Source organism: Sciurus vulgaris, assembly GCF_902686455.1.
Source record: "Sciurus vulgaris genome assembly, chromosome: 8".
Lineage (NCBI taxonomy): Eukaryota > Metazoa > Chordata > Mammalia > Rodentia > Sciuridae > Sciurus > Sciurus vulgaris.
The window spans coordinates 69,791,483-69,807,036 of record NC_136468.1 but is presented as its reverse complement, the minus strand read 5'-3'; the positions used below and the strand labels follow the sequence as shown (position 1 = coordinate 69,807,036).

General features: G+C 40.9%; 2 protein-coding genes across 4 annotated transcripts in view; one reads left to right on the top strand and one right to left on the bottom strand.

Annotated features, from left to right (window-relative positions):
* SLC26A4 (solute carrier family 26 member 4) overlaps window positions 1-15,230 on the bottom strand; it is a 59,592-nt gene extending 44,362 nt beyond the window's left edge. The window contains exons 1-3 of one of the 3 annotated variants that reach the window (XM_079152274.1): window positions 15,149-15,230; window positions 14,238-14,404; window positions 11,777-11,916 (exon numbers count right to left, since the gene is read on the bottom strand). In XM_079152274.1, coding sequence (XP_079008400.1) covers window positions 11,777-11,916; window positions 14,238-14,401 — 304 coding nt within the window. In that variant the 5' untranslated portion in view covers window positions 14,402-14,404; window positions 15,149-15,230. Of the gene's footprint in view, window positions 1-11,776; window positions 11,917-14,237 lie in introns of all 3 variants that reach the window. The other 2 variants (XM_079152276.1, XM_079152275.1) reach the window with 2 other exon arrangements.
* LOC306667841 (eukaryotic translation initiation factor 1-like) lies at window positions 880-4,800 on the top strand (the record flags this gene model as incomplete). Its single annotated transcript, XM_079150623.1, has 1 exon — window positions 880-4,800. One exon carries the CDS (start codon window positions 880-882, stop codon window positions 1,297-1,299), a length of 420 nt encoding a protein of 139 aa, XP_079006749.1. The 3' UTR covers window positions 1,300-4,800.
* Window positions 15,231-15,554: the final 324 nt, after the last annotated feature.

Sequence of the window (15,554 nt, the reverse complement as noted above, 5' to 3'; positions counted from 1 at the left end):
TGAAACCTTTACTAAAAGTTCAACTTAAAGAATACGGGAAGCTGGGTGCTGTGGCACATGCTTATAATCCCAGCAATTCAAGAGACTGAGGCAGGAGGATAGCAAGTTTGAGGCCATTCTGGGCCTGTCTCAATATAAAAAATAAAAGGTGCTGGGTCTATGGCCCAGTGGTAGAGTTTCCTGGGTTCAATCACCAGTACTGAAGGAGGGAAAAGTAATAGGGAAAATAAAAGCCTCCAATCATCAGTACAGCACCAAGTGGTCATGGTGTGTGTGGGGGGGGTGGTACGGGGGGGGGGGGGGCGGTGCCGGGTGTGTGTACTGGAAGTTCTGCTTCTGGACATTGAACCCCATAGCAATGGCAGAGAGAAACAGCACAATGGTTGTGAACACCACATCTACAAGGGATCTCTGCATAGGTCACTCTACTACCATATCAGGCCATACATTACTGACAAGACTAGAGGAGTAATCACAGAGGGTGTATTCCATATATTTTGCTATATACACTACATCTGCCTGACCTGCCAGACCAGAGGGATCCCACTTGTTTGTGACCTACAGAGGACACAGAATTCAAAAAAATGATTCTTAAAAAGTTCAATGAATGCCAGGAAGATATCAGTAAATGGTCTAATTAGTTAAGGAGGACAATGCAGGATATGGATGAGCAATTCGATAAAGAGAGATGTTGAAAAAGAACTAAACAGAAATTTTAGAAATGAAAAGTTCCATATGTCAGATTAAAATTTTAGTTAAGGCCCCAGTCATGGAGCCACCCCAGAGGACTCAGAAGCCTCCCTCTCCAACCAGCTTGCTTCCCAGAATTCCATCGCTGCCCCCACCCCCACTCCACCACTGTCCCCCTTGCCCCCCGAAATGACCACCACTCCCTCCCCTGCATTCTCCCACAGCCACCTTCCACAGGCTGCTTCTGCGGAGGAAAAGGAATCATATAGTACGTTGGTTATCCAGAACCTGCACTCTTTCAACCCCTTTGCTGAAAGTAAGGGAGATGACCTACCTCCTGCTGGCACTGAGGATTATATCCATATAAGAATTCAACAGAGAAATGGTGGGAAGACCCTTAGTACTGTCCAAGGGGTCACAGATGATTATGATAAAAAGAAACTAGTGAAGGCATTTAAAAAGAAATTTGCCTGCAGTGGTACTGTAATTGAGCTTCCAGAATATGGAGAAGTAATTCAGCTACAGGGTGACCAGCACAAGAACATATGCCAGTTCCTGCTAGAGATTGAACTGGCTAAGGACAATCAGCTGAAGGTTCATGGGTTTTAATTGCTTGTAGTTCACTGAAGCTTAAATGAGGATTTCCTTGCAATGAGTAAAATTTCCCTTCTGTTCCTTGTCACAAGTTTAAAAACCTCACAGCTTGTATAATGTAGCCATTTGGGGTCTGCTTTTCACTTGGACTAGTGTTAACTCCTTCATGCAATAAACTGAAAAGAGCCAAAACAATTTTTTTTTTTTTTTTTTTTTTAGTTAAAAACCTCACCAATAACCTCTTCACACAGTGTTGGGAGAAATCCTAGTTCTTGGCTCACAAAAGTTAATGTCTCAAGTGTGTAAACTTGTGAAGAGGAGCTTTCTGCTGACCACCTAGGAATGTAAACAACTGCCCCAAATTGACCTAGTGTTACCAAGGGAACCTATATAGGGGCATGGCTGTCTGATCCCCTGTGGCACATTGTGATTGGGCAAAAAGTTTATAAAATGTATGGTTTTTCCTGCAATAAATGAGTTTGCAGTTTGCTCACCACAAACCTGCTTTTACCCAACTCCCGGAGTCTGGGTTCTGACTCTGCGGCTCTTACCTGCACCTGAGCTAGCCTGGCATACCCTACAATGCAGAAGAAAGATTATTGGGGCTTGAAGACAAGATTGAGGAAAGTAATAAAGGGGAAAAAAAAGAAGAATGAACAAAACATACAAGTTTCCAGGACACCATTAAAAGATCAAACTTATGCATAATTGAGGAATAAGAACTATACCTGAAGGCACTAAAAACCTACCTAGCAATGTAATAATTTCTCAAACTTTGGAAAAGACATGGTCATCCAGACATAGGAAGCATTTGGAACCCCAAATAGATATAACCAGAAAAGAATCTCTCCCTAGCATATAGCTAAACTGCCAAGAGTACAGAACAAATAAAGAATATTAAAAGCTGCAAAAGAGAAGCATCAAGTCACATTTAAAGGCAAACCCATCAGAATAATTTCTCAGCAGTAACTCAAAAGTCCAGGAGAGCATAGAATAATGTATCTCAAGTCCTGGGGAGGGGGAAACCCCTGCTAACCTACATTACTATACCAGCAAAGTTATTCAAAAATCAAAGAAAAAGTAAAGATCTTTTCTGATAAGCATAAATATGAATTCATGATCAGCAAGCCAGCATTAAAGAAGATAATTAAGGGCATCCTATACCCAGAAGAGGAAGAAATATAAACACAATAATTAGAGCACAGTAAAGAATAAATCTCATTAGAAGAGCAGATATGCAAATGAGAATTAGGAAAGAATCAAATATTATTAACACAAAATCATCAAACTTCTAAGATGAATAAGAGATGGGGAAAAACCCAGAATATCCAAAAGAACCAGAACAAAACAATGAAGTGACAGGAATGAGAGCATATCTTTCAATAAGTTGGAATGTAAATGGTTTTAATTTTCAAACTAGAAGAATCAGATGAGTTGATTATATTAAAAAACAAGCCCAACAATATGTTGCCTTCAAGAAACTCATCTTACCAGTGAATATATACACAGAGTGAAAGTGAAGGATGAGAAATGGAATCCAAAAGCAAGCAGGATTAGCTATACTCATATATGAAAAAAAATAGACTTCATACCAGTATCAGTTAGAAGAGACAAAATAAGTCACCACATTTTGATAAAGGAAACAATTTATCAAGAAGATATAATGATTATTGGGCGGGGCTATGACCCCAGCCCTGATTGCCTACATTTAAAAAACAGAGATCTGAAATAATGATGCATTTCAAGGTCTTAGAAAAACCAGAGCAAACGAAACCCAAAATCGGTAGAAGGAAAAAACAGTAAAGATCAGGCAGAAATAAATGAAATAGAGACTAAAAGAACAATACAAATAATCAATGAAACAAAGGTGGGTTTTTTTTAAATTTGTTTTTTGTGGTATTGGGGGTTGGACCCAGGGCCTCAAAAATGCTAGGCAAGTACTCTACCAATAAGTAACATCCACAGAAGAACTGATGAACAAATTCAGCAAAGAAGCAGAATGCAAAACCAACATAAAAATCAGTAGCTTTTCTATACACCAGTGATGAACCCACTGAGAAAGAGGAACACAATCCCATTTACAATAGCATCAAAAGAAAAAAGAAATTAAAAAAAAATAAGAAACTTAACCAAAGAGGCAAAAGATCACTACAAAGAAATGGTACTAGAGAAAGTGGATACCGCATGCAGAAGATTGAAACTTAACCTCTACCTATCAACCAGTACAAAATCAACTCATAATGAACCAAAGAGACCTGAAACTTTGAAACAACTAGAAGAAAACATACAGGAAACATTTTAAGACATTGGCACAGGAAAGATTTCCTGAATAGAACTCCAACAGCTCAGGAAACAAAAGCAAGAATTGACAAATGGGGATTACATCAAATTTAAAAACTTCTTCATTGCAAAGGAAACAATCCACAGAGTAAAAAGACAACCTACAGAATGGGCAAAAATCTTTGCCAACCATTTTTCTGGCAGAGAACTCAAAAAGCTTAACAATATAAGAACAAGTAATTCAACAGAAGAAGCAAAGGTGACAAAGTGAGGCATGCCTCAGCAATCTGGCAGAATGGCCTCTGCTGCCTCTGCTGGACCATGCTAGGTAAGCCAAGAAGTCAGACAACACAGGACAAGGAGGTGGTGAGCCAGTGATGTGACCAGCTGTCTGGGACTGAGCCGTATGGGGAGCCTGCTGGCAGCAGCCTGGCCTGGCCAAACTGGAATTGCCATCCTTGACCGCCCTAGGGTCCACATTGCCTTCCAGAACCCTTATCACACAGGAAGAACATTCTCCTGACATTTAGGTGCTTTTATATTCTTCTCAAAACACATCCTGATCTCAGGACCTGGCAGGTATTCCTATGTTATCTTCTAGAGTAGGTAGTCTTGCTTCTTTTATCTAGCCACTTTCCCTATTGACATATGGATACCTTTCTACATATTACTTCCATGGTTTGGAATGGAAAAGACTGATTTTCTTTTATTCCAGCTTTCAGATTCAATACAAAAAGAAGCCCTTAGCATGCAGTTATCCTGCTGAGTTCACCAAGAAGAAAAAAGTAAACAACTGATAATGGGTCTTCTTCTGAAATTTGCTTAATTATTGAAAAATTATTTTGCAAGCTTAAGGCTGATGTTTAATTTGAAACAGGTACTTAGGTTGTGATATTTGTGAATTCTTTGCCTTTTGCTCCAAACAAGAAGGCTAAATAAATGGCAAGTATGGATGACTTCAGGTTTTTTTAAAAAAATGTTTTTCAGTTTCAGCCATTATAATAAGCACATTTGAGACAATAGCAGTAAACCAAATATTTGTTGTAAGAAAGAGATGTTAAAAAGTCACATATATCTCTAAATCCCAGTTCATCTTGTGACATAGATTTACTGGGCAGAAACAAAGGTTCATTTTTGCAGTTAACCCTTTGATGTGATATAGAAGTGTAAAGACAAGATATCTAAGACTGATTTCATATCTGAATAAACCTTCAGAGATTCTGAATAAATATATATTTTTACATGTATAAACCTACATTTTTGTATGAAATGATGAATTTTTCTCCTAGAGAAAGAAGCTATTCTTGACTTTTTCCAAAATCTTGGGACATTTGCTATTTTTACATTTTTTCATTCTTCTGTGGAATGACCAGAATGTGCAACAGCTAACCCTGTGAATGCACACTTACATTTAGTGCAAAGAATGGTAAAAACAAACAACACAGTTTAAGTCCACTGATGGAACCCTAGTCACCTCCCTAAGATGAGAAGCTGCTGTATTACAGTTTTCATCCTGTTTTGTAGAGTCATATAGTACAGAAGACTTAGTTTTCCATCTGGTCAAGGTTGGAAGACAAGTAAGCATGACTGGTTTTTTTTTAGCTAAGAAGATGTGATGGGCCCTATAGCATAATCTTCCTTCAACTTTGCACATAAAGGAGTAGAAGAAAAAACTGAGAAGTTTCCATAGAACTCCTTTCTTCTAAGAAAAAGAAACAAAAATGTTTTATGTAGCATCATCTGACTTTTTTGAAATTTTATATTACATAGTTTCATTTTTTATAAAATTATTAGTAACTCTTTTCCTTCAACCCAGATGGGTACTTGGAGTTATTTTTCTAGGTGATAGGTGTAATGTTAAACTGAAAAGGCTGGAATTCAGATAAATATACCCAGTTGGAATTGGATTTTCTCATCAGCAAATGGGTCTTTCTCAAAAGCAATGTTCCCAATCCTTTGGTTGGGTCATTGTAGATTTAGGAGAAATTCAGGATCTGGAAAAACACGCAAATAAGAAAAATAGTTCCAATAAGAAGTGTGGATCTTCTGTTTGGTTTATTATAGATTTAGAATAAATTCAGGGTTTGAAATAAAAACAAGAAATACATGTCGCCCTGTTTTTTTTTTTTTTTTTTTTTTTTCCTTTAAAGATTATATGATGAACAGACTGTAGTGGAAAGCTGTCCTTAATTCTAAATAAACAGAGGACCATTATATGGGGAGTGGGGAGAATAAATAATACAATAAAAAATGGGGAAATGATCTGAACAGACACTTCTCAAAAGAAGTATAAATGGTCAGTAAATATATGAAAAATTCTTAGTATCTTTAGCCATCAGGGAAATGCAAATCAAAACTACACTAAGAGGCTGGGGTTGTAGCTCAATGGTAGAACACTTGCCTATCTATGTGAGGCACTGGATTTAATCCTCAGCACCACATAAAAGTAAATAAAATAAAAGGTATTATGTCCATCTATAACTAAAACTATTTTTAAGAAAACTATACTAAAATTGCATCTTTTTCCAGTCAGAATGGCTACTCTAAAAAAAAAAAATAACAAATGCTGCTGAGGATATGGAGAAAAAAGGAACACTTATACACTGTCGGTAGGAATGTAAATTAGTACAGCCACTATGGAAAACAGTTTGGAAGTCCCTCAAAAGGCTAAAAATGGGGCTGGTGATGTAGCTCAGTTAGTAAAGTGCTTCCCTTTCAAGCACAAGACCCTGGGTTCAATCCCCAGCACTGCCAAAAAAAAAAAAAACTAAAAATAGCCAGGTGTGGTGGCACATGCCTGTAATCCAGCTACTGGGGAGGCTGAGGCAGAAGGGTCACAAGTTGAAGAACAGCCTCAACATCTTTGCCCAGCATGCATGCATGAAGTCCTGAGTTCAATCCCTAGTAATACAAAAGAAAAAAAAGTAGATTATATATGATCCAGTTCTTCCACTCCTGGTATTTATCCGAAGGAAATGAAGTCAGAACATAGAAGAAATACCTGCATACCCATGTTTATTGTAGTACTATTCATAATAGCCATGATATGGAATCAGTCTAGGTGTTGTCAACAGATAAATGGATAGAGAAAATATGGTATACATACACAATGGAGTTTAAGTCATAAAGAAGAATAAAATAGTGTCATTTTCAGGAAAAAGGATGAAACTGGAGATCATCATGTTAAGTAAAATAAGCCAGATACAGAAACACAAGTATCATATATTTCCTCTCAAATGTGGAAATGAAAAACAGATACCCCAGTTGCAGAGGAGAAACTATTAGGGGAAAGTATGGGGCCAGGGAGCATGAACAGATAAAAGTGGGTGGATGTGAACATGAACATTTCCATCTTTGTACAAATTGTTGAGTTTCATTGTTTCATTTACATCTTTTGTATGGAAATGTCAGAGTAAAACTCATCAACTTGTACAATTATTAGGTGTTAATACTTATAATAAAAAGAAAGTAGATAACAAACTCCCCATAGCTGTGTATAAAGATAGCACTAAAAGTATTGCATAGATGTTTTGTTGCCAAATAGGACTTCTTTTTTTTTTTTTTTTTTTGGTACTGGGGATTGAATGCAGAGGTGCTTTACCACCGAGCCACATTCCCAGCCCTTTTTATTTTTTATTTTGTTATAGGTTTTCACTAAGTTTCTGAGACTGGCCTTGAATTTGTGATCCTACTACTTCAGCCTTTGGAGTTGTTGGGATTACAGGGATGCACCACCACGCCTGGTAGGAATTTTTTTTTTTTTAATAACAAAAACTAAAAATACCCCATTATCATTAGCAACTCCCTGGTTTCTCAGGAACCTGATCCGGTCATCTGTCTGATGACTTTCCCATAACTCGCAGCCACCCAGTCAGGGCTTAGGTCACAGAGCTCACCATCACTGGAAACTGCAGCATTGCCTCTGGAATCTTCATCTGGGCTACCCGCTCTCCAGCTGCAGCCTTGAGCCTTTCAGCGCACCCACTCCAGAATCCTTACTGCAGCTTTTCTTTATCCCCATAAGGTTTTCAGTTCTGACTAATCTGCTCTCTCCTGATTGTTGACACCCTCCTGTCCTTACTATTATCCTTGCCCAGCACAGAGTCCATGAATTTTAAAAATACTCCCTTGCTTCTGCGTTTTTCTCTCTTCTTCCTTTTATCTGGCAAAAGCTGGAGACAGCAATACAGGGGGATCCAAACATCTACCTTTTTCACGACTACTTTCTAGCAGTTATACAAACTGACCTGGGGTTACACTTAGACTGAACAGTCCCACATGGGCACTCAAAACTGCCTGGTGAACCAGTTGTGCTTTCCTCTCAGACAACTTCTCAAACCTCCCCTGCTTTCCTCAAAATGACCATCTCCCTCTTCACCAAAGTAGAAGCTAAGAGGCACATCTTACCTTTCCATTGAAAACATAGAATCCAGGAGAGAGGCTCCCAGGTTTCTTTTCAACAGAATTTCAAGCCTCGCAGAATCTGCACACTTAGAGCCAATTACCTTCCTTTGAAATAGAGAAAATCTCCTTTTTGTCCTAAAGGAGTAATATTCCCACTTCTGTCCAGGAACCCATCCACATTTGCCCCTTCTCATGAATTTGCTTCTAGTAGTTTCTTCTCTACTTCTTGAACCACAGATCTCTTTCTTTCTATGAAGTTATTCCTACCTGTATGAAAAGGAAAGCAGATCTTTCCTTCACTCCACTTTATCCTTTATCTCCCTCTACTTCACAGCAACACTTGTTAAAAGCAGTCTGGAGTTTCTATCAGAAGCTTTATCCTTTTTTGTTTTAAACTTTTTAATTCTGGTCGCTCATTCCTGTGATTGTATCTTTTTCTCCACCTTTCTCAGTCCAACTTCCTCAGATTTTGTCACCCCTTCCTCATTTTCCTGACCTCTAAGTCCTCCAGCCCTCTTCTTCCCATCTGTCCTTCTTTCCTATGTAATTACAGACATTTCCACTCCTTTAATCCCCCCTCCCCCACTTTTTTGGGACAGGGATTGAACCCAGGACCTTGTGTGTGCTAGGTGAGTGTTTTGCCACTGAGCTACATTCCCAGCCTGTCCCTGCCACCTATTCCTTTAAATATCACCTCTAAAGTGAAATCACACTCTAAAGTGATATCACATCCAGCCCAGGACTTAACTGTGATCTTTAAACTTGTAATAGCTCCAACTTCTATTTGGAATCTCCACTTAGGTGTCTCATGTGCATCTCAAACCTAGAATGTCCAAAAGGAAACCCTTGGTTTATCATTCCAAACCTGCTTCCCAGCCAGTCTCCACACCTCCACACCCCACTGCCCCACCCCTGTACTGGAGATTGTACCCAGGGCCTTGTGCATTCTCTGCAAATAATATACCATGGACTACAATCCCAGCCCTTTTCAATTTTTTTTAATCAGGATCTCCCTAAATTGCCAAGGCTGGCTTTGAAGTTATGATTCTTCTTCTGCCTCAGCCTCCTAAGTAGCTGAGATCACAGGTGTCTACCACCCACACCTGGCTCAGTCTTTGCCATTTTAATAAATGATATAACCATTTACCCAGTTGCACAAGTCAACAACCAAGGAGTTGTCCATGATTTTTATATGCACTTATAAGTTATATTGATGATTTTTGCTGCAAAAAATACTTCAGATATTGCAGGTCTCACCATGTCCTGCCTGATCTGGTTCAAGCTGAAGCACCTGTACCAAGGGCTGGGTTTAGGGTGAGGCAAGTGAAGAGCCTAGGGCACAATATTTAAAGAGGCTCCCTGGGAGCAAGTGCCCCTCTTGCCTCGCCCTAAACCTGGCCTTCCTAACCTTATCTCATCATTACTCAACTTCCCTCACTGCCCTCCACCCAGACTAGAATTCTTCCTTCTCCTCCCAGATCTAGCCCAGGCCCTGTAAAAGAAGCACTTTTTGTCTTCAGGGAATTTTCATCTTTACCTGGTACCCTCTTCCTCCAGCTTAGCACCTGGCTGCCGCCTTCTCCTCTTATGGTCTCTGTCTAAAATTCTACTTCTTCAATATAACCTTCCTAGACTATTATATCTAAAATATACCTTTTCTCCCAAATTAATTCCTATTTTGGCATTTCAACTTCACAGCAATGGTTATCATGAGCTATAAAATATTTTTCTATTTATACATGTAATTATTTAATTCTCAGAACTACCAGTGGAAATGAGCCTCATTAGGTCAGTATCTATACCTGTTAATAAATCACTGAATCCTCATGGCTCAATACCTGGCATACAGAATTAGTCTATAAATATTGATTACACAAATGAATAATAAACAAACATATGAATGAGTCAGATTGATCTCCCAGAAAGTTATTTTATAAAGACAAATTTATAGATATAATGTGTCTGGAAAACCTGTCTATAAAGTAAGGAACAACATACAATGTACATGTTAAGATCTTAGAAATTAGACTCTGAGTTCAAATTCAGCTCTACCACTTGCAGCTCCTGGACCTTGAGGAAAATCTAATAGATTTCTCATCTATTGAAAAAGGAGATGATAATAGTACCTACCTTGCAGGGTTGATGTGAGGATTAAATGAGATAACTAGCCAAAGTCCTTTTTAATAGTTTCTAATACATACTAAACAAAATTTATGAATAGGCCAGATACTTGTCTAGGAAAACTGCGGAGACCTGGAGCTTAAACTATTATTTTCATATCTAAAGATGATTCATTATCAAGAAAACAATTCAATCCTCTTCACTAAATATTTATAGAATCATCTATTATGTACCAATTTCTGTGCTAAGCAAACATGAACTGCTAACCAACTACCAAGCAAACATGAACTTAGACATGGTTCCTGTTCCCAAGAGTCATCCGATGTTGCTATGTTGCAGCCATTAAAGCCAGCTGTGTAGAGCAATGCCCCATCCTGCTCTCCCTCTTAAGGCTTTGGGATTGAGAACATGCTTGATTGAGACTTCACATTGGAACCAACAGACCATCCTCGTCTGTGGGAATCTAACTGTCCTGCTCTGAGTAATCTGGAGAGCTCCATAGACACATTTTAGCTCAACACAATATTGGTCAACACTTATTACTAACTTCTCAAGCAGTCTATTTTCAAGTCATCTTTCTGCACACGGCCATACCCAGAGACCACTTCCCATCACCTGAGACTCAGACTTAACCTTCAGGGAAACAGCTCTGACAATGTGAGTTCCAGGAAGCCATGCCCATCCCCTGACTGGGTTATGCACTCCTCAATGGCACTCCCTTAGCAGGCAACGTTGCCCCTATCACAGCCTTTAGTACACTGAGTTGTGAGCACCCATTTCTCCACTGGACTATGAGCCCCTTGAAAACAGGTGGTGCATCCTATTCTTGTCATCTTACCTACTGCCTGCCACATCCTAGGGGCTCCATAAAATCATAATAAATAAACTAGACATTTTTTCCAAGACTCAGAGACTTTGAGAAATTGGCAGGGTGGTGGTGTGGACAGCGAAGTAACAAAATTGTGAGGATGAGGGACAGAGGAGAATACATATACTGTTACACACCAACTATGCAACAGATTGCTAAAATGCTTATGGAAATATTATGAAATAATCCAGTTCCAAAACAAAAACAAAACAAAAAATTCTCACCTATGTTGGAACATTTTCCCATAAGATTAAGATAAGAGGAAGGATAAAAGGGGAGTGGGGCAAAAATTATTCATGTGTAGTCCAAGCTAAGACACTTTGTTCAATTTCCTCTAAACCAGTTTCACACTACAGTCAAGATCCATGTGTGAAATGTAAAATAATTTCATGAGCAAAAATAAAATTTTTTTTAAAAAAGCAGAGTATCATAGAACATATTAGAATGTATTACTTATAGTGAGAATAAACATTACCTCACAAAACTTCAACAATGTGTGTGTGGCTTGTGATATAATGCATATTTCTTACACTAAGTCATGGTTTATAAATGTGGAAAGCCATTGCATGGTATATGTCTCTAAGTTGAAGACACACAACTAGAGAGGCTGTGGCATTTTCCAGGAAGACAACTCTATGAAAGAGGAGAAAAGAGGTGAATCTTCCCACTGAGGGACTCTAGAAGAAAGATGAAGTTCTTGAAGGGGGAGTAAGCATTTGGTACAGATCCATGGTAGAAGATGTGGGGTGGGGGGACTGTGGACTACAACAGGAGACAGTATCTCTCAATCACTTGGGACCCAATCCACCAACGTCTTACCTTGCAGCGTACCCACAAGTCCAGTACTAACTCCTGAAATGATATCACTAAGCAGCCATTCCTTAATTCGGTATTTGGGGAGCCACTCCAGGATAGGCAAGAGAGTCTTCAGTACACCAAAGGCTCTCTTTCTTGAACAACTGTCAAAAGCAAGAAACTTGGGTTTCCAATCCAGTTTTAGTCACAACCAATTGTAAATCATAGAATTATATACTGAACTCTGCTGATGTTTATAACCATTTAGAAAAATAATTTTATGGAAAATTCTAACACTGAAGAGCTACCACGATTTTGCCAAGAATTATATCTATCCTTTTAAATGCACTGTACTAGGAAACACAGGATTAAGTGTCCCCTCCCCTTTTCCACCTTTTTAATCCTGTGAGAAAATATCCGTACACAAGAACCCACTTTCTGGTCCAGCCAAAGAGGGATCAATGTGGAGTCTGTAAGTGGAGATTAATTTTTAGACTTCTAATCTAGGTACCACCTTCTTCTTTTCTTTAAACAAAAATAAACATACTGTATATTTTGGCAATACAAGCTTGGAGTCAGTTTTTACAAAAACTTTAACATAATAAATGTATTATAGCTTGTTACTTAGCAACTTTAAATTCAATCTATAAATAAGAGGAAAAAATAAATAATAATAGGTAGATATTATTTGACTTCTGATTCAAAATTGTTTTTAAAAAGTATGACATTTATAAAAAAATTGGAAATGTTCAATGCTGAGTCAATGTTTTTATGCTAAGGAATTATTTTTAGGTAGATAACAAAGTGTGGATATATGTATAGAAAATAAATAAAGAAAATATAATGTATATTTTATACATTATATGTTTCACACATATTTTATATATAATCTTATAGAATACACACACGTGAGTGTGTGTGTGTGCGTGTGTGTATCCTTTTTTTTGGTAGTAGGGATTGAACCCAGAGGGACTCTAGCCAAACCCAGGCAGGGCCTTGTTAAGTTGTTGTTGCTGACCTCGAACTTGTGATCTTCCTACTTCAGACTCCCAAGTCACTGGGATTACAGTCCTGGGACACCACTTCTGGCTTATGGTTATAATTTTGAAGAGTGCTTAGAGGTGCATACTAAAAGATATATACAGTGGGTCCTCCTTTTCCATGTGTTCTGAGTCTGTGGATTCAACCATCTACAGATCAAAGATCAGGTGAACCTATAATCACAGCAGCTTGGGAGGCTGAGACAGGAGGATCACAAGTTCAAAGCCAGACTCAGCAAGGAGAAGGCACTAAGCAACTCAGTGAGACCCTATCTCTAAATAAAATACAAAATAGGACTGGGGATGTGGCTCAGTGATTGAGTGCCCCTGAGTTCAATCCCCAGCACCTCCACCCAACCCTCCCCCCAAAAAAACCCATAAAAATTAGGGGGAAAAAGTGTCTACATTGAAAATATGTAGATTCTTATTTCCTAAGTAGCATAGCATAACAGCTATTTACACAACATTTTCCTTACTTTAGGTATTATAAGTAATTTGGAGGTGATTTAACATATACAGGAGGATTATATAAGTTATATGCATTATAGCCATTGTATATAAAGAACTTAAGCATGCTTAGACTCTGGTAACTTCTGGGTTCCTGGAACCAATCTCCTATGGATGTCAGGGGAGACTGTAAGAGACAAAAAGATACAGTCTGTGGGATTTGCCTCAAAATACTGGAGGGAATAAGGGACTGGTTGTAGGTAAAACGGGATTAACTGAATTGATCATTGTTGAAGCTGGGTGGTGAGTAAAAACTTGACAGGGGGATTATTATACCTTTCTATATATTTCAAGTGTAACATAATAAAAGGGTGAAAAGAACAAAGAAAAATTGTAATTAGTTGACTGTTTTCTAAGTTCTTCATCTTTGGATTATTTAATTCTGGGTGGCACATTTGGGTTTAGAGACAAGGTGGTTCTCTGTAGGGGTCCCCCTGCCTCCTGGTGAAGTAATTGAAGCACACCACTTTCACCTGTCTTCTTTCATCCGGGTCCCTAACTGAATGGTATCATGCCTGCATTCTGTTGAGGGTTTCAAAGACTCCTGGCCAGGTGGTGGGTTTACCCACCATCTCCTTTAAACGAGCTGCTTTCTTCCTTTCTTTCCTCAAGCTGTCCTTCACAAGAAGGCAGCACAGAGACCTACAGTACCTTAAGGTGCACTCCAGGTTTCGTCAAGAGAGGGAAAAAGGGAGATGGGGCTCCAGGAATCCACTCTCCCCAAAGGTGAGTTTCCCCAGTCAAGAGTTACAGTGATTCCTGGCGGGAGACTGATGGAGCCACCAACGGACCAGGAAGGGTGGCACTGTGGTCGTGAGGCTCAGTCAAGTCTCTCATAGAAGCGCCGGGCAGTGCCGCCGGGCAGGAGCCCCACTCGCACCCCCATCCCCAGTTCCCAGACGCCCTGCTCCACTTCTCTCCACGCCTCTAGCCACTACCTGCAGCTCTTGGCCAGACTCTCCCGAAGAGTCTTGCGCTCCTGCAGGCGCCGTTCGTGCTGCTGCTGGAAGGCGAGCTCATTGTAGACCGGCCGCGACACCACGTAGCTGCAGCTGTACTCTGGTAGCTGCCGCGGATCCGACCTGCTGCCCGGCGCTGCCATGACCTGAGAACCCGAGGACAACCCAGAGGACAACCCAGAGGGAAGAGTAGCGGCAAGGGAGGACAATCGGAATGGAAGAGCAAGAAAGAGCCTGTTAGCACCCGTTAGCTGCCTCCGGGCGCCACCTGTGGTGGCTGACCCTGGCGAACCTGGTCTGCGTCCTGCAGCCCTCCGCGCCAGCGACACGCCGCTCCACGGCACACACGGCCAGCCTGGAGTGGGGCACCTGAGCACCTTCGGGTCCTGTGGCCTGCACCTACTGCCGGAAACTGCCTACTCTGAAGAGAGTGCGCCTTGTTCTGGGGGTTTCCAGAACTCCAACAAGTCGCCTTCTTGGGCAGCTGGGGCGCTGTCCGCGTCCTGAAATCTCCACAAACCAACTCTCGGACAGGGCCTAGAGAGCTTGCAAGGGGAAAAGCGTCCCTCCCTTCCCGCACCCAACCCAGGGCACAGTTCCAGGAACGTAGTGGGAGAGAAGCACCGATAGCAGGGCGTGGGACCCTCAAGGAGTGCTCCTGAGGTCCCGAGGTTGCGTTCGCTGCAGGCAAATTCCAGCAGTGGGTCTCAGCTCTCCCGAGGGTAGAGGAGCAGGTCCCCACGTCTTGTTTTTCTGACCTCACTCTCAGCTTCTCAGAAAGAAGGCTGTACTGCCCCCTGCCCGCCCGCAGCGTGCCCCTAGACTAGGCTTATCCCGAGGGAGAGACGCGAGGGCGGGCGGAGTGAGGTACATCTTCAGGGTGAACTCACCTGCTTTACTCGTGCGCTCCGCCCGGAATGCCCCGGGAGACCCGCTCCGCAGCCTTTATAGCGCAGACAGACGGCAGTGAGACGTTTTATTTATGGAGCAACAGAGACACCTTGGTCAAAAGGAAGGACGCAAGGGCTGCGGCCTTTCCCCACGGATTCTACCGGGAAAGAAATCCTTTCCCTGCTGCGTTCTTTCCCTTTCCCGAACCTGGAGGACTGAGAGTGTTACTGGCTGTCACACAGGGGCCACTCAGATCTTCACTCACCCCCCAATTACTAAGGCGGGCGGCGAGGTCAGGGGCGGGGCAGCCCCTGCGGTATTCTTTTCCGGAGAGTAGCGCCAACTGGGAGTGCTGACCTTGATTCCTAGGTTGTGTGAATCCACGTTCCACAGTCTAGCACAGGT